This window comes from Pristiophorus japonicus, chromosome 15, assembly GCF_044704955.1.
Source record: "Pristiophorus japonicus isolate sPriJap1 chromosome 15, sPriJap1.hap1, whole genome shotgun sequence".
NCBI classification, from domain to species: domain Eukaryota; kingdom Metazoa; phylum Chordata; class Chondrichthyes; family Pristiophoridae; genus Pristiophorus; species Pristiophorus japonicus.
The window spans coordinates 65,175,174-65,195,493 of NC_091991.1; the positions used below are offsets into that span (position 1 = coordinate 65,175,174).

The 20,320-nt window shown below is 43.3% G+C and overlaps 1 protein-coding gene across 1 annotated transcript in view; it reads right to left on the reverse strand.

Moving 5' to 3' along the window:
• bicd1a (bicaudal D homolog 1a) overlaps positions 1-20,320 on the reverse strand; it is a 366,450-nt gene that overhangs the window by 11,903 nt on the left and 334,227 nt on the right. Inside the window, exon 8 of the mRNA XM_070901670.1 lies at positions 7,489-7,574. Coding sequence (XP_070757771.1) covers positions 7,489-7,574 — 86 coding nt within the window. The remainder of the gene's footprint in view (positions 1-7,488; positions 7,575-20,320) is intronic.

Here is a 20,320-nt window from a genome sequence, read left to right on the forward strand (position 1 = left end):
GATGGGGCTCGCCCAGTCGCTGAATTCAACGGGAAAGATAATGCCCTCTCAGCAACCGGTCCAACTCGCTCTCAATTTTCTCCCGCATCACATACGGCACAGCTCTGGCTTTGTGGTGCACTGGTCTGGCGTCCGGGGTGATGTGTATCACTACTTTGCTACCTTTGAACGTCCCGACACCAGGTTGAAATAGTGACTCAAATTGCTGTAGGACCTGTGAGCAATGCCGAGATATACTGCAACCACAAATGGTACCATTCTCTTAATGACCAATCCGAGCACATCATGTTGGTGAATGCCTGGTATCCTGGCAACAGTCATGATGCCTTCATCCTGCGCCAGTCCACTGTGCCAGCAATCATACAGCCACCAAGGGTGGCTGCTAGGTGACGAGGGCTATCCACTCTACACCTTGCTGAATACTCCCCTCCATAACCCCACCACTCGTGGTCAGGCACCATATAATGACAGCCATGCTTCCATAAGAAACGTCATCGAGCAGACCATCGGGGTGCTGCAGCAACAGTTCCTCTGCCATGACCGCTCGGGAGGAGCTCTCCAGTGGTCACCGGAGCAGGTATCCCAATTCCTGGTGGTCTACTGCATCCTCCACAACTTGGCCATTATGAGCGCGCAGCCCTTGCCACCATAGGTTCCGTGACTACCTCAGGAGGAGGAAAGGAGGAGGCAGCCTACAAAATCCCTGTTCCGGATGGGCTCTCCATGAGTGCCTCATCAGTTTCTGGTTTCTCTGAATTAAACCTCAGATCCCCAATTCCCCACCTCAACTTTCCTCTGTCATGAGCATTACAGCATTCTTTTGGCCATAATGCTGAAATAAAAGCCAGCACAAAACAAACATTCCAAAAATAATTTATGTGATTAAATCCAATACTACATTACAAAGTCAATTAATCACCCTCGTGCATTCCCTTATTCTCTGTCTTTCATGTTCCTTTGTCTATTCTAGTGCTCCTGTGAAGTGCTACCCCCAGTGGCTGCTGACTTTCCATGCGGGAGACTACAGATGGCCTTGCAGGATGACATCAAGCAGCTCTGGCGCAGAAGGCCCAGCTGTAGACTGCACCACCTCGGCATGGACGGCAGCAGTCTGGGCTTGCTGGCTGACAGGCAACAGCAAGGGCCCTAGCAGAGTGGCAGTGGTAGAAGTACGATTGTTGTCTTCCTGAGAGAGGGTAGCAGTTTCAAATTCCACGGAGCCACTGCCGCTCCCCTGGGGTGACGCCTCAGCAATCCTAGCCATCTGCTGAGCCTGCATGACAGAATTCTGAGCTTTCACTGCAGCACTCAGACGTTGGGTCGCTTCCACTTATGCTGCAACGGAAGCTGAGACATTGCCCATCAGATGCTGCATCATGGTTCGGTCCACAAGTTCTCTAATGGAGTTACCCATCCTGGAAATCATGGGCTCCAAGCTCTCCACAAAGCCCTGTGCAAGGTTGGAGCCGGACTCCTCTGTGCTCCTGGACAGTGACAAGAGGCTCTCTGCCAAGCCTGCCATTGCACCAAGCATTTGAGTGTACATGTCCATTACACTTCTTCTGAAGGCCGCCCCAAAGTCTTCATCTTAGTTCTCTGCAGCAGAACTAGTTTGCGACCTTGCCCTCCAGGAAGCTGGCACCTGTGCTACCCTTTCCCTTTGCCCTGGCTGCAGCCTCCTCATGCCCTGTGACTCACCATGTGCAGATCCCATGTCTATACCACCCTCTAAAGTTCGTGCAATGCGATTTTCTGAGCTGGTTCCTGGGAGTGTCAGATCGAGTGACGGTGTCTCTTCTCGATCACTCTCCTCCTCTAGTTCTTCATGCACAAGCTGGGCTGGTTGGAGTCCTTGGGTATCTGAAAAGAGAAAGGCACAAGGGTCGGGTTGTGGTGAGGGGAAGGGGGAAGCAAGGTGTATATGCTTACAGCATCAGCAGCTTGCAAGTGGGAAGAGACTGTGGGAAGAGGAGGAAGTGGGATGTGAGAAGAAGGATTAGGTACGAGCATACCGTCATCATCAATGCTTTCAGCCTCGCTGATCGCCATGGCCTCAGTGACGGCCCCTCCAATTATATCCAGTCTGTCTCCTCCAGCTGGGTCAAGTTCTGCAGTTGTGGTTACCCCCCACCTGTTATCTCCTGCTGGCACCGGTTATGCATCAGCTTTGCCTGCAGAGAAAGGGAAATGTATTAGTGAATGTGGTGCAATATGTTTGGGTGATTACCGGCCATGGTTGAATAGCTGGTGTTGTGTGCATGGTGTGAGATGTGGGTGTGAAGCTTGCAACAGTGGTAAGGGAAGGTGAGGTATGAGTCATAATTGACAGATTGTTGGTAGGCGAGTGATGGGGGTGTGGTGCATTGAGCAGTGTGTGAGGCTTGTGGTGGCATATGCCATTTGAAGATGCATTCACTGACTGTGACCACTCGTGTGAGGTCAATTAAACTTCTTCCGGCACTGGATCCAGGTCTTGTTGGGGGGGGGGGGGGGGAAGACTGGTGCCATTGACCGCGTCAGCAATCTGCTCCCACTGCCTTTGTACAGTCTGTCTGGAAGGCCTTTGGCTCTCTGCGGGAAGATCACCTCCTGTCAACCCTCTGCACCAAGACCTCCAGAGCTGGGTCCCGGAACCGAGGTGCCCTTTCTCTGTCCTGTTGCGACATTTGTAGCTTCACTAAGAATGAGGTGCTTTCTCCACTTTAAGAAGTGCAGACAGCGTTTCACTCTGCAGACAACCTTTAGATAGAGATCAGACCTTCCATGATATTGGGCCCCCTGCTAACTGCTGAGCCAACCAGCAGCGTGTTCAGCACTGGGCTCAACGCTCCAATCGTGCTAATTAGCAGGCAGCACAAATTTCGCCTGCTGCCTGCATTACTTACAACGGTTGTGGGCAGACCACAGTGCGGTTCAAGAAGGCAACCCACCATCACCTTCTCAAGGGAACCTTGGAATGAACAATAAATGTTGGCCTTGGTAGTGATACCCAAAACTCAAGAATAAATTTTTAAAAAGATACTTTCACCCTGGGCTGAAGGGTGTTCGTGAGGATGTGGCACTGGGTGATTCACAGAGCAAAAGGGAGCCACAGAATTGGAAAATAATTACGTATGTGCCTCCTTCCCAGCAGAAAAGACTGCTCGTGGCTTCAAAGACATAGGACCCAGAACGCATGAGCAATTGCTTGAAATGAAGAATGCTTAAGGAACATCAAACCTACATATAGGCTCACAGGCCAGTCTCCGAAAATGTACGACAACTAGCAGGTGTGACTCTTGATTCTTCAGCTCTCAATCAGGGCAACAGCAGGATAGCCTCATCTATCTATTTTCCAGTGGCACCAGATTTCAGGATCCTACGTGCTACAAATCTCTGGGACCCCAACCACTGTGCTGCAAAACCCTATAGTCAGTTCCTCAGTCCTGCCAAACCACATCTCGCACACCTCCCACAAGCTGAAAGACCTCCAGAACCACCAAAGTGCTGACAAACCCCTAGACCCCAATCTGGACTGATAAGTGGCAAGTAACATTGGCGCCACACAAGTGCCAGTCATTGATTATCTCCAACAAGCGAGAGTCTAACCACTGCCCCTTGACATTCAACGGCATTATCATCGCCGAATCCCTCATGATCAACATCCTGGGGGGCACCATTGACCACAAACATAACTAGACCAGCCACATAAATGCAGTGGCAACTAGAGCAAGTCAGAGACTTGATATTATGCAGAGAGTGTCTCACCTCCTGACTCCCCAAAGTCTTTCCACCATCTACAAAGCACAAGTCAAGAGTGTCATGGAATATTTGCCTGGATGAATGCAGCTCCAACATCGCTCAATAAGCTCGACACCATCCAGGATAAAGCAGCCCACTTGATTGGCAGCCCAACCACCACCTTAAACATTCACTCCCTGCACCACCAGCGCACCGTGGCTGCAGTGTGTACCATCCACAAGATGCACTACAGCAACCTGCCAAGGTTTCTTCGGTAGCACCTCCAAACTCATGACCTCTATCGCCTTGAAGGACAAGGGCAGCAGATGCATGGGAACACCATCACCTCCAAGTTACACACCATCCTAACTTGGAAATATATCACTGATCCTTCATGTCACTGGGTCAAAATCCTGGAATTCCCTCCCTAACAGCACTGTGGGAGTACCTTCATCACACAGACCGCAGCAATTCAAAGCGGCAGCTCACCACCACCTTCTCAAGGACAATTAGGGATGGACAATAAATGCTGGCCTTGCCAGCGAGCCCACATCCCAGGAACGAATACATTTTTAAAAATCCGATACACTATATGACTTTGCCATCTGCCCTGTAATGCTAAACACAGGATACCTACCTCCAACTTGGTACACCTTGTCTACCATCTTGTTGTGTAACCTGGACTTTAAAAAGGTAAATAAAAAAATTTAATTGTCAAGTTTACAGATTTTTACTTTATCAAAAAAATGGATATAAACTTGATCCCCAAAACACCTGTAAAGATCCCATAGTATGTAATAAAACATAGCTTGACCCATTCAGTCACCATATTTCAGTGGTCCTGATAATATATTGTACATTAAATGGAATAACACTCCTGTTACCTCTGACTTACCATGAACAATCTGCAAATACACTAAAAAAAAAACACACACGCAAGATGGATATTGCCTTTAAAAAAATATATTGCCTATTATTCCTAGTTATCTTGCTAAAGAAACATGATAACTGCCAAGTGGTAAGCACGACGAAGGATGTGGCCATGTTGTGTGGGTTAATAACAATAAGATTGTTAATAATAGGATGGTGTGGACGATGTATTTTATTACTAACCTGTTAAGTCAGAATGTCTGTACGATTCTCAGCTGTTGCTGCTGCTCAGCATGGTGTCATGTTACAATACTCATGTTTACAGTGACAATCAATGATGTACCAGTCTTTTAAAGGAGTAACCAGATGATCAAACAGTCTGTTTATAGTCGCGATTTTAAACCTGGTTTACCATTTTTCACACTTTTTTTGTTGAAAGATTTAAATGAACAGATATAAAGTATCATAAGGTTTGGATTAGCTTTGGAAAAGGAAAAGGAGCAATCCTGGGTAAAAATGGGGGAAGGCCAGATAAACTGGAATCAAAGATTGGCAGGCAAAACTATAATGGCTGTCTTTAAAGAGGAAATAGTTCGGGTACAGTCGAGGTACATTCCCACTAGGGGGAAAGGTAGGGCAACTAAAGTCAGGGATCCCTGGATGAGGAAACAGATGGAGAATATGATGAAGCAGAAAAAGAGCACATATGTCAGGTTGCAAATACATCTGAGAATAAGGCTAAATATAGAAAGGTCAGAGGAGAAGTGAAAAAGAAAATAAAAGGGGCAAAGAGAAGGTATGAGAAAAGAATGGCAGCCAGAATAAACTGTAATCTAAAAGTCTTCTATAGGCATATAAATAGTAAAGGGGTAGTAAGATGGGTAGGGCCGATTAGGGACCAAAAAGGAGGACCTATGTTTGGAGGCAGAGGGTACGGCTGAGGTACTAAACGAGTACTTTGCCTCTGTCTTCACCAAGAAAGATGCTGCCATAGACATAATAAAGGAGGAGATAGTGGAGACAGTGGATAGGATAAAAGTTGATAAAGAGGTATTAGAAAGGCTGGCTGTACTTAAAGTAGATAAATCACCAGGAGCGGATGGGATGCATCCTAGGATGCTGAGGGAATTGAGGGCAGAAATCGCCGAGATACTGGCCATAATATTCCAATCCTCCATAGATACGGGGGTGGTGCCAGAGGACTGGAGAATTGCAAATGTTACACCCTTGTTCAAAAAAAGAATGTAAAGATAAACCCAGCAACTACAGGCCAGTCAGTTTAATCTCAGTCGTGAGGAAGCTTTCAGAAACAGTAATCAGGGACAAAATTAACAGTCACTTTGATAGGTGTGGATTAATTAAGGAACACCAGCACAGATTTTCTGAAGGCAAATTGTGTTTACCAACTTGATCGTGTTTTTTTGATGAGGTAACAGAGAGGGTTGATGAGGGTAACGTGGTTGACGTAATGTGCATGGATTTCCGAAAGGCATTCAACTAAGTGCCACATAAAAGGCTTGCCAGCAAAGTTGAAGCCTATGGAATAAAAAGGACAGTGTAGCACGGATACGAATTTGGCTAAGTGACAGGAAACAGAAAGTAGTGGTGAATGGTTTTTTTTGGGACTGGAAGAAGGTATACAGCGGTGTTCCCCAGGGGTCGGTTCTAGGATCACTGCTTTTGTTGATATATATTAATGACTTGGTCGTGGCTGTACAGGACACAATTTAAAAATTTGCAGATGACACAAAACTTGGAAGTATAGTGAACAGTGAGGAGGAGAGTGATAGACTTTAGGAAGACAGACAGGCTGGTGAAATGGGCGGACACGTGGCAGGTGAAATTTAACGCAGAAAAGTGTGAAATGATACATTTTAGTAGAATGAGCACATATAAACTAAATGGTACAATCCTAAAGGGAGTGCACGAAGAGAGAATCTGGAGGTATGTGTGCATAAATCATTGAAGTTGCATGGCAGGTTAAGAAAGCAGTTAAAAAGGCTTACGGAATCCGTGGCTTCATAAATAGAGATATAGAGTACAAAAGTGTGGAAATTATGATGACCCTGTATAAAACACTGGTTTGGTCCCAATTGGAGTACTGTGTCCAATTCTGGGCACCACACTTTAGGAAGGATGTGAAGGCCTTAGAGAAGGTGCAGAAAAGATTTACGAGAATGGACTTCAGTTATGTTGATAGGCTGGAGAAGCTGGGGTTGTTCTCCTTGGAGCAGAGAAGATTAAGAGGAGATTTGATCGAGGTGTTCAAAATCATGAGGGGTCGAGACAGAGAGAAACTGTTCCCATTGGCAGAAGGGTTGAGAACCAGAGGACACAGATTAAATGGCGATTGGCAAAGGAACCAAAGGCGATGCAAGAAAACACTTTTTTACGTAGTGAGTAGTTGGGATCTGGAATGCACTGCCTGAAAGGTTGGTGGAGGTAGACTTCAAAGGGAGTTGGATAAATATCTGAAGGAGCAAAATTTGCAGGGCTACGGGGAAATGGCAAGGGAGTGGGACTAGCTGAGAGTTAGTGCGGGCTCAACGGGCTGAATGGCCTTCTTCCATGCTGTAACCATTCTATGATTCTATGAGATATACAAAAAGAACCTGCTAAGCACAGAATGTACTAAAAAAGCACTATGAGAGCACACGTCGACAGGGGTTACAAGTACATTATTTCTGTCACTATGGTAAAAACATTGTGTCAGGAGTGTGAAGAGCTGAAGCTATGCTATGACTGAGAAATGAGCCTTCAGAGGTGAATCTCAACATGCAGTGAGGGGAGGAGAAAGCAGATTGTCATAATGCAGCAAAGGTAGGATGGGGCACTGCTGATGTGCATTTAATGGATAATGCATGCTTAGGACTGGTTCAGAGGCAACTAAAGCTTTACCTTTCAGTCTCTGAGTCACATCCTCTGTCTAGTTGTGAGCAGTGTGGCGATATGGAGGCAGCAGACTGCTGACAATCTACAAAAAACTGACAAATTAGATAAATATACAGAGAGATGACACAGCAAAGTGGGTTAGTAAATTCTAAAAGATATAATTGAGAGATTTAGTGAGGAGTTTCTCAACTTTTCTTCTGCTGTGCAATTTGATTTATTCAAGTGTGCAAATTGCTGAGCCTTTGTCCAGTGAGATACTGGCAAACCAGATTAGATATGCTCATGCCCTGATTAGACCTCAGATGAACTGCAGCCTATCAAAAAGTAACATCAAATAAAATTGCCCGTCATCAATTCAGATTGACATGGTACTGGAGTTATGGAGAAATCTAGCTTGTAACATAGGATTATGTTTTAACACCAGAGTGATGGTGGCTGCAGATGCAATTTGAAATTTTCTTTTCGAAGCACTGGTTTAGAGGAGGGTTATGAGCAGCCTCCATCATTGGAGCTGCCTGTTAACAAAACACAATTGTTGTCCTGCCAAGTTGAAGGCCGTAAGATAACACAATCAACAATTAAAAAATTGCTGCATGGGAGGCGATCACCGCCATTTGTGTCACTGAGCCCTTCTCTGCACACACATGTGGTAAGTGGGTCTTATAAGATACCATGGCAACAACATCCTTCCAAATAAGGAACACGAAGCAATGGTTTGAAAACCTAAATTCCTCTGCTTAAAGTCAGTCTTCAGGCCCAACAGTTAAGCAGCAGGTGTTGGGTGGCCGCTATTGTAAAGACAGGGCACTCAATTTTTATTCTGGCCCTTCATTGTAGAACTTGTTTGTGATGGATGCTGACTGAGTGACTGAGGCTCTGATGTTCCAGCTGCATTATGGGGCTTGGGTTCTATATAAATAAATTCTGGGCCCGAATGAGCCTTGTGCACAGTTTGTGTGCAAGCTCTGAGCACTAGTAATACGTATCAACTGCTTTAATATAAATGGAGAAAGATGATCAATGAGACTAGGCACTAGAAGGCTGCCTCCAACCACTATGAAAGTCTATGTCATTGCTTTCAAGAAAGGAGGAAAGAAAATATTATTAATGAAACGTATGAAGTTTTTATGGGGATAGCATTAAACAGTTGATAGTAATTTCTGTCACAATGACATGACAAGTGAAAAAAGGATGTGTAGTGATGTAATCATAAGAACATAACAACATAAGAACATAAGAATTAGGAACAGGAGTAGGCCATCTAGCCTCTCGAGCCTGCTCCGCCATTCAATAAGATCATGGCTGATCTGGTCGTGGACTCAGCTCCACTTAACCGCCCTCTCTCCGTAACCCTTAATTCCCATATTGGTTAAAAATCTATCTATCTTTGACTTGAAAACATTCAATGAGCTAGCCTCAACTGCTTCCTTGGGCAGAGAATTCCACAGATTCACAACCCTCTGGGAGAAGAAATTCTTTCTCAACTCGGTTTTAAATTGGCTCCTCCGTATTTTGAGGCTGTGCCCCCTAGTTCTAGTCTCCCCCACCAATGGAAACAACCTCTCTGCCTCTATCTTGTCTATCCCTTTCATGATTTTAAATGTTTCTATAAGATCACCCCTCATCCTTCTGAACTCCAAGGAGTAAAGACCCAGTCTACTCAATCTATCATCATAAGGTAACCCCTCATCTCGTGAATCAGCCTAGTGAATCGTTTCTGTACCCCTTCCAAAGCTAGTATATCCTTCCTTAAGTAAGGTGACCAAAACTGCATGCAGTACTCCAGGTGCGGCCTTACCAATACCTTATACAGTTGCAGCAAGACCTCCCTGCTTTTGTACTCCATCCCTTTCGCAATGAAGGCCAACATTCCATTTGCTTTCCTGATTACCTGCTGCACCTGCAAACTAACCTTTTGGGATTCATGCACAAGGACCCCCAGGTCCCTCTGCACCACAGCATGTTGTAATTTCTCCCCATTCAAATAATATTCCCTTTTACTGTTTTTTTTCCCCAAGGTGGATGACCTCACACTTTCCGACATTGTATTCCATCTGCCAAACCTTAGCCCATTCGCTTAACCTATCCAAATCTCCTTGCAGCCTCTCTGAGTCCTCTACACAACCCGCTTTCCCACTAATCTTTGTGTCATCTGCAAATTTTGTTGCACTACACTCTGTCCCCTCTTTTAGGTCATCTATGTATATTGTAAACAGTTGTGGTCCCAGCACTGATCCCTGTGGCACACCAATAACCACTGATTTCCAACCGGAAAAGGACCCATTTATCCCGACTCTCTGCTTTCTGTTCGCCAGCCAATTCTCTATCCATGCTAATACATTTCCTCTGACTCCGCGTACCTTTATCTTCTGCAGTAACCTTTTATGTGGCACCTTATCGAATGCCTTTTGGAAATCTAAATACACCACATCCATCGGTACACCTCTATCCACCATGCTCGTTATATCCTCAAAGAATTCCAGTAAGTTAGTTAAACATGATTTCCCTTTCATGAATCCATGCTGCGTCTGCTTGATTGCACTATTCCTATCCAGATGTCCCGCTATTTCTTCCTTATTGATAGTTTCAAGCATTTTCCCCACTACAGATGTTAAACTAACCGGCCTATAGTTACCTGCCTTTTGCCTGCCCCCTTTTTTTAAACAGAGGCGTTACATTAGCTGCTCTCCAATCCACTGGTACCTCCCCAGAGTCCAGAGAATTTTGGTAGATTATAACGAATGCATCTGCTATAACTTCCGCCATCTCTTAATACCCTGGGATGCATTTCATCAGGACCAGGGGACTTGTCTACCTTCAGTCCCATTAGCTTGTCCAGCACTACCCCCCTTAGTGATAGTGATTGTCTCAAGGTCCTCCCTTCCCACATTCCTTTGGCCTGCAAATTTTGGCATGGTTTTTGTGTCTTCCACTGTGAAGACGGAAGCAAAATAATTGTTTAAGGTCTCAGCCATTTCCACATTTTCCATTATTAAATCCCCCTTTTCATCTTCTAAGGGACCAACATTTACTTTAGTCACTCTTCCATTTTATATATCTGTAAAAGCTTTTACTATGTGTTTTTATGTTTTGCGCAAGTTTACCTTCGTAATCTATCTTCCCTTTCTTTATTGCTTTTTTAGTCATTCTTTGCTGTTGCTTAAAATTTTCCCAATCCTCTAGTTTCCCACGAACCTTGGCCACCTTATATGCATTGGTCTTTGATTTGATACTTTCCTTTATTTCCTTGGTTATCCACGGCTGGTTATCCCTTCTCTTGTCGCCCTTCTTTTTCACTGGAATATATTTTTGTTGCGCACTATGAAAGAGCTCCTTAAAAGTCCTCCACTGTTCCTCAATTGTGCCACCGTTTAGTCCTTGTTTCCAGTCTACTTTAGCCAACTCTGCCCTCATACCACTGTAGTCCCCTTTGTTTAAGCATAGTACGCTCGTTTCTGACACAACTTCCTCATCCTCAATCTGTATTACAAATTCAATGCCAATGTATTTCACATTTCTAAATATATTGGGATTTCCATTATCCACAGTCATGAAGTCCACTCCTCTCTCCTGCTGGATAATTGGTAGATAATTAAGAACCCCCAAATTTGGTTTTACATGAATAGTACAGCTGTGCCTGAGGAATAGGAATGAACATAGGTACAATACAAATAATATGAGCCTAATCATTATTGGAGTGAAGGTGACTAATGTCAGGAGATTGGTGTTACGGGGCAGGGCAATGAGATGATGTCTCAATGGGCTTTATCCCATGAAAGTTTTCATGAATAATCTGAAATCAGATCATTGGAGAGAAAATAATGGAGGATAAACCAAAAATTACTTGTAAATCATTATCTGTAAAAAGTTGGGACCTTTTGAAAAAGAATTCCAAATACATTAATATAAATGTCAAACAGTGCATCTGGGATGAATGAATAGGGCAATCTCATCTCTGTGTGTTTGTACTTTTCTCTACAATCGTTATTATAATAATTATAAAACAGTTTATTAATACAATAAAGTGAAAGCTGTTCTTAAAACGAACAGCATCCTCAGGGCTTCTCCCACTCCATGGCGGGAACTGTGGCAAAAGTTTGCCGTTTGCGCCGAAGCTATACCAGCGGAGCAGAAGAGGCTCTGAGAAAATTCCTGCCAAACGGGACACTGTTAAATTCAGCCAAGTTATTTGTAATTCTTATGGGATTTTATAATGCCTGTAATGAGGACTATCTGACTACCATTGAATAACAGAGACCATTGTAATCTCACTGAACTACTCAAAAAGATTTGATATACCACCATACCAAAATGTACTCCAGCAACTAAATTATCGATTGATAAATCTCAACATATATAATGCTTTGGTGTCAATGAGCTGGTAAGTCACATTCTATTAGGAATTTAATGCATAATATGCCATTTCATTTTTCACCTTAAATAATCAATAAGCTATTACATGAAAATTACTTGAAAATATAATTGAAATTTATCTTGTTTTACTCGAATTTAAAGAGACACTGATATAATAAGTAGACAAACAGCCTCCTCAGAATTCCAGCCTCCCAAAACCAGCTTCTCCAAATCTCAATCTCAAGTCTATATTTAAAATGCTCTAGTAAACAAGGTGAAAGAGTGACCAGGTGTAGGATGTCTGCTCACCACTAGATCACCAAGGTGTTGAACATTTGCTCACCAGGCTCGACAAAGAACAGTGTGCTGGACCATTGGAGAGCTGGATGCAAGGCCAATGTTCGACTGTCAGGTAGCTTGACACAGGATCACAGCTGGTTTTTCGGGGTGTAGATCATGAGACCATTTTTAAGACTGTTGAAGAGCAGGAGGTTTGGGCAACAGTAGATAGTTGGAGAGCTGGATGAATAGCCAGTACTAGAAGCGGGGGGTGGGTGGGGGGGGCGAAGAAATATCACCTTTGCTTTCCAGCTATCGACATTTTGGCACAAATTTGAGGCGGACAAACAAAATGGAATCTCCACATTACAGACACAAACTGCAAACTCTGCCAATGCATAATTCCATATTCTTTTAACAGGACTGACACAGTTCAATCCAAGCAGATGCCACAATGACTTGATTCACACCAGTTTAGATTTTGGACCAATTCGACTGCAGTTGGAATGTTTAAATAACACTGAGGGAATGTACTGTTTAAATTAGATTTGATCAGAATTGAAAAAGAGATTTACATTAGTTTCTATGCCAGCATTACTTGGATAATGCGCTTTTGCTAAGCTGCAGGCTGGGCAACCATAAGCTGCATTGGAGCAAAGGGGTATAGCCCATAGTGTCTTCAAGTCTGGAACTGGCAAAGTAAGGAGAGCACTGTGTATGAGTGAATGCATCAGGGGGCTACTCCAATTGGATCAGCTGGTTTCCTCCTTCACATTGAGAACAGCTGAGTTTCCTCAAATTGGAAGGAAATAGTTAAACTAAAATCTGTTCACTGGCAGAGATTCAAAAGCTAACATTAGGAACACGGGATTTATTTAATTTGCCAAGTGCTTATTTAATTACAAGCCTGTTCGGTCTAGATTGTTCAATGACAAGAACAAACAGTTCCTTCACAAGAAACAAAATTCCACTTCACCGTCAGCACAGCTCTAATAAAGTAACAAGGCTATTGCAGCAGCAAATAAATCTCAATGTCCATGTGACAGTAACCATTCCACTGAAGCACTTGAACTCATTTGAACAAAGTGCTCTCCAAATCACATTAAAGGGGACACAGAACCATCAATAAGGTACTGTTTTCTCCAAATTCTTCTGTGCGATCAGAACTCCCTGCCTTTCTGAGAGCTTCTGAGTGACTGGAAGTTCCCTGGTTCATTTGGTGTGACCTGTTTACCCTGCTCTTTGCACTTTACAGTTCCTATAGTGGAAGTTATTTTAAGTTTGATAATTAAATAGTAGCTATCTCACTGGGAATGCTGACTTTTGGCATTTCTTTCACAAACGAGGAAGATTGGTAACTACTAATCAACCTGGATATTCTTGTATTTTCTGGCTTGTGCCCAATCAAAAAATCTAGGCTACAGTATCAAATTATTTTGTGCTAGAGAGACTCCTAGGAGAACCTTATATCCTCTTTATATTGCACAAAAATGGCTGTGTTCTGCAATTCATCCAGTTTATACAACAGTGTTGATTTCAAAACACTACTGACAAAGAAAAAGTGCATGGGATAGGTTCATAAGTTATGATTACAACTTTTATTTTCTGGCCTGGGTCTTCTCTAGTGTCTGAGGATGTCCGTATGGGCCAGCGAAGACCATGGTCAAGGATGTGCACGATATTCACTGCTGACAATACAGCATCTCTGGACTAGACCTCAAAAACCACTTCATGACCAAGATCCTGCCCCTTCTTCAGTTTCTGACACTGCATCCAAAGTTGATTACAATTGGCTATCTCATGGGACATGGTAGAACATTCTTAGATTAGCTCCCAAGTTACCTTGCATCAAAATAAACATGGCTGGTTTGGGATTCACTTGTGCTATGGTTTTAGTGTACACTACTGGAGCAGCTATAGTGGGTAATGGTGACCTGACATAGCAGGACTCCATGAAACACCATTTAACATTTTTCATACCAAGTAATATGTATTTACATGACTATATAGCAATGATGGAAGTGCTTGAAACATAAAAGTATTCTCCTAGATTTTCCTTTGTCTTTGTTTGTTCATCTTAATCGGTAAATTTATTCATGCATTTATTCATCAGTGCAGTCCAACCAATGAACACAAAATTTTTTCAAGTGGTACAAATAAACAATCCAAATATAAAAAATCACACTGAAGCACAATACTTGTGATGTCAATGCAGTAATGAAAATGATGCGTAGTTCTTCTCCCTCCCCACACACTTAAAATTGTCACTTTTTTTTTGTAAAAGCAGCATCATTGCCACAGAAAAGTGTTTGAAAACAATCAATGCAAATTACATCACTGTCATTATCCATCATGTCTCCATTGGAACGAGGAGAAAAATCAGCCCAGGCTCTTATTCCTGATTGCTATCCAGTGACTCCTGCGCCTGCATGTGGGCAGATGTCATAGGTGCCTTCCCCCTCCAAACCTTTTCCCTCTTTGTCGAAAGGGAGTGAGTTATGTTGGAGTATCACAGGTGACAGCAGCCCTCCAGAACTTTGCTGAAGTGATCACTCTTTACATGTGAGACAAGATAATTAGTGGGCCTTGTTTTAACTATGGGCACCTGACATAAATGGGACAAAAGTTACCTAAAATTATATTGAGGTAGTGGCCCCAAAATAGTTTTGGGTAACTTACAACCCCATTCACGCTAGCACTTAGCCACCACCATCTTGGTGGGGACCTTCAGATGGGCAGCCGGTGTGCTCACCTGTTTCAGGAGGGAGATCACTTTTAACATGCAAATCAAATTCCTATGATGTGATTGGGATTACGGAGACGTGGCTCCAGGATGATCAGGGCTGGGAACTCAACATTCAGGGGTATTCAACATTCAGGAAGGATAGAATAAAAGGAAAAGGAGGTGGGGTAGCATTGCTGGTTAAAGAGGAGATTAATGCAATAGTTAGGAAAGACATTAGCTTGGATGATGTGGAATCTATATGGGTAGAGCTGCAGAACACCAAAGGGCAAAAAACGTTAGTAGGAGTTGTGTACAGACCTCCAAACAGTAATAGGGATGTTGGGGAGGGCATCAAACAGGAAATTAGGGGTGCATGCAATAAAGGTGTAGCAGTTATAATGGGTGACTTTAATATGCACATAGATTGGGCTAGCCAAACTGGAAGCAATACGGTGGAGGAGGATTTCCTGGAGTGCATAAGGGATGGTTTTCTAGACCAATATGTTGAGGAACCAACTAGGGGGGAGGCCATCTTGGACTGGGTGTTGTGTAATGAGAGAGGATTAATTAGCAATCTCATTGTGCGAGGCCCCTTGGGGAAGAGTGACCATAATATGGTGGAATTCTGCATTAGGATGGAGAATGAAACAGTAAATTCAGAGACCATGGTCCAGAACTTAAAGAAGGGTAACTTTGAAGGTATGAGGCGAGAATTGGCTAGGATAGATTGGCGAATGATACTTAGGGGGTTGACTGTGGATGGGCAATGGCAGACATTTAGAGACCGCATGGATGAAGTACAACAATTGTACATTCCTGTCTGGCGTAAAAATAAAAAGGGGAAGGTGGCTCAACCGTGGCTATCTAGGGAAATCAGGGATAGTATTAAAGCCAAGGAAGTGGCATACAAATTGGCCAGAAATAGCAGCGAACCTGGGGACTGGGAGAAATTTAGAACTCAGCAGAGGAGGACAAAGGGTTTGATTAGGACAGGGAAAATGGAGTACGAGAAGAAGCTTGCAGGGAACATTAAGGCGGATTGCAAAAGTTTCTATAGGTATGTAAAGAGAAAAAGGTTGGTGAAGACAAACGTAGGTCCCCTGCAGTCAGAATCAGGGGAAGTCATAACGGGGAACAAAGAAATGGCGGATCAATTGAACAAGTACTTTGGTTCGGTATTCACTAAGGAGGATACAAACAACCTTCCGGATATAAAAGGGGTCAGAGGGTCTAGTAAGGAAGAGGAACTGAGGGAAATCTTTATTAGTCGGGAAATTGTGTTGGGGAAATTGATGGGATTGAAGGCAGATAAATCCCCAGGGCCTGATGGCCTGCATCCTAGAGTACTTAAGGAGGTGGCCTTGGAAATAGCGGATGCATTGACAGTCATTTTCCAACATTCCATTGACTCTGGATCAGTTCCTATGGAGTGGAGGGTAGCCAATGTAACCCCACTTTTTAAAAAAGGAGGGAGAGAGAAAACAGGGAATTATAGACCGGTCAGCCTGACCTCAGTAGTGGGTAAAATGATGGAATCAATTATTAAGGATGTCATAGCAGTGCATCTGGAAAATGGTGACATGATAGGTCCAAGTCAGCATGGATTTGTGAAAGGGAAATCATGCTTGACAAATCTTCTGGAATTTTTTGAGGATGTTTCCAGTAAAGTGGACAAAGGAGAACCAGTTGATGTGGTATATTTGGACTTTCAGAAGGCTTTCGACAAGGTCCCACACAAGAGATTAATGTGCAAAGTTAAAGCACATGGGATTGGGGGTAGTGTGCTGACGTGGATTGAGAACTGGTTGTCAGACAGGAAGCAAAGAGTAGGAGTAAACGGGTACTTTTCAGAATGGCAGGCAGTGACTAGTGGAGTGCCGCAAGGTTCTGTGCTGGGGCCCCAGCTGTTTACATTGTACATTAATGATTTAGACGAGGGGATTAAATGCAGTATCTCCAAATTTGCGGATGATACTAAGTTGGGTGGCAGTGTGAGCTGCGAGGAGGATGCTATTAGGCTGCAGAGTGACTTGGATAGGTTAGGTGAGTGGGCAAATGCATGGCAGATGAAGTATAATGTGGATAAATGTGAGGTTATCCACTTTGGTGGTAAAAACAGAGAGACAGACTATTATCTGAATGGTGACAGATTAGGAAAAGGGAAGGTGCAACGAGACCTGGGTGTCATGGTACATCAGTCATTGAAGGTTGGCATGCAGGTACAGCAGGCGGTTAAGAAAGCAAATGGCATGTTGGCCTTCATAGCGAGGGGATTTGAATACAGGGGCAGGGAGGTGTTGCTACAGTTGTACAGGGCCTTGGTGAGGCCACACCTGGAGTATTGTGTACAGTTTTGGTCTCCTAACTTGAGGAAGGACATTCTTGCTATTGAGGGAGTGCAGCGAAGGTTCACCAGACTGATTCCCGGGATGGCGGGACTGACCTATCAAGAAAGATTGGATCAATTGGGCTTGTATTCACTGGAGTTCAGAAGAATGAGAGGGGACCTCATAGAAACGTTTAAAATTCTGACGGGTTTAGACAGGTTAGATGCAGAAAGAATGTTCCCAATGTTGGGGAAGTCCAGAACCAGGGGTCACAGTCTGAGGATAAGGGGTAAGCCATTTAGGACCGAGATGAGGAGAAACTTCTTCACCCAGAGAGTGGTGAACCTGTGGAATTCTCTACCACAGAAAGTAGTTGAGGCCAATTCACTAAATATATTCAAAAGGGAGTTAGATGAAGTCCTTACTACTCGGGGGATCAAGGGTTATGGCGAGAAAGCAGGAAGGGGGTACTGAAGTTTCATGTTCAGCCATGAACTCATTGAATGGCGGTGCAGGCTAGAAGGGCTGAATGGCCTGCTCCTGCACCTATTTTCTATGTTTCTATGTTTCTATGTTTCTATGTTACATAGGAACCAGATTGCAATTTTGAGGTAACGATGCCGATCACCCATTTTGAGCCCCAATGTCAGAAAACTATCAGAGGGACATCGCACAGTTAAGCCTCATCATATACTCAACCAACAGGCACTTTGCTGCTGCAATCTGGCGTGCAAACCACGCCTGATTCTGCCTTCTTCATTCTGGGGAGACTGAAGCCAATTGTAAAATTCTTACTACTGCCCGTAGCTGAGATTTTCAAACTCAGCACAGATTAGAGATTGAACCCGAGGACTATTCTGACCTGTTTGGTTCAATACCAAAACAGGTGGTACATTTACCCAGAGCTACTGAGGGAGTGAAAAGTAGCTTTCATATGTAGCAATAATATTGATGCATTTTGATAAAACATACTAAGGTATTGCAGACATAGAAGACATATTATTGACAATATTTATCCAACAAGCAAAACAGACCAAATGAGGCAAGCACAGCATAGCTATGAATGTAATATAATGTTGGGTATACATGTCAGGTAAGCTCCTGTATTCAGTCAGGGCCCAGCATCTTTCTGTTTATAGCAATGAATAAAAAATATCTATGAACTTAAAAACTATGAACCAACTATATCCGAACTTGAAAACTGTGAACCAGTCACAAAAAAGGCAGACTTTACCAGTAATCTCATCTGATGCAAAAGTTGAGGTGACGTCACTGTCATCATTGTGGAAGTTGTTTGGAGAATGCTTTTGGAAAAGCTCAAGTTCTCTCAAATTGAATCTGGAGTTGCATTGTAAATATCACGCTAGAATTTAAGTTGTCATTACATTTTGGGAAATAAACAGCCCATAGAAAATGACATCTCAGCAGTATTATCTGGTGGAGGGTACAACACTTCATGGTCTGTTACTAGTGTCAATAAACATTACTTCATTTCATGTGGTTCCTGTGTCTCCGCCTTCTGCTAGGATTGTAATAGATTCGGATTTATTACTTTGTAAATTTGCAGCTTGAGGGAAAAAAAGTTTATTGTCATATCCAAATTAGAAGACTGAAACAGCAGATTAAATTGTAGCTTGATGAAAATGTACATCAGGTTATGATACAAAAGCAAGCCAAGGATGGTGCTGCGTGCAATTATACATAAATGAGGCAAGACACAGAGACATGCACGAGTGTGGAGTAAGGGTATGTGCAGATAGGGAGTATTGTAGACAGGGGACTTGTCAGAGATTGGTGTTTAAAATGTAATTAACTAGCTACAACAAAGATACAATAGCATACCGTCTTCATGTTAGATTTACACCAAATCCTAGGTTTTAAAAGTTATAAAGAAAGAAAGACTTGGATTTATATAGCGCTTTTCACGACCACCGGATGTCTCAAAACACTTTACTGCCAATGGAGTACTTTTGGAACGTAGTAACTGATGTAAATGTAGGAAACGTGGCAGCCAATTTTTGCACAAGCAAGCTCCCACAAACAGATATGTGATAATGACCAGATAATCTGTTTTTTTGTTGTGTTGATTGAGGGATAAATATTGGCCAGGACAGCAGGGATAACTCCCCTGCTCTTCTTTGAAATAGTGCCATGGGATCTATCACGTACACTTGAGTGTGTAGACGGGGCCTCGGTTTAGAGTCTCATCCATAAAACGGCACCTCAGACAGTGCAGCACTTCTTCAGCACTGAACTGGAGTGACAGCCTAGAATTTTTTCCTCAAGTCCCTTAAGTACAAGATGAATCCTGACTTATATTTACTTCAATTCTGGTGACAGAAATGGTATTTTAGAACTGTAAATGTGAAAAGCTTGCATCTTGTCTAGAACATTTGATCAAGTTCAACTCAGAAGTAAATTTATGATTAAGTGGGAACTGGGGAATAGGAATAAGGCTGTTTGAGGAAGAAAAAAAATGATTGATTTAGTTTAGCCATGCCAACAGACTCCTTAATATCTATGAACTGCAACAGGAAAGAGAAAATAGGGAGGCCCAGATATTGTGGAAGGAGATTATTATTGAAGATGCACTGCCGGTTGCAATGACAGGCAAAACTTGCAGAACGTGGTGTTTCTACAGGCCCAAAGAATGACACCTGTTGGAGAAATACACAAGTAGGGACAAGTGAGAAAGAGAGGCAGGTTGAAAAGGACAGAGAGAGATAAATAGAGATAGGGAATGAGACAGATTTTCAAATAGGAGAACATAAAAGTGACAGATTTTAATGGAGTGAGAATCGGGTGGGCGGAAGCCAAGGTGAGCGCCAAAGCTCCCTGACCAGCAGCATGAGGCCCATGAGCCTTTAACTCCTGGATATCATCTGTATGCTCCCAAGTCAGATGGCTGCACAAAACCAGTGCTAGTCTAACCTGGAGCATGTGGCACCTCCGGGGGTATCTTCAGTGGAGCTCCTTCAACAAAGGTTCTGAGCACACATGTGGATTCTCTCGGGAATGTGATAACTGATGCTATGGAGATCTTGGCCGCAGTTTCCATGCGTCTGATCTGTCAGGGTTCATTATGATGGGGAATCATCTGAACAGTATCCTGGCAGGAGGTTCAAAGACCTAATTGTAGCTTTGCAGTCTGCTC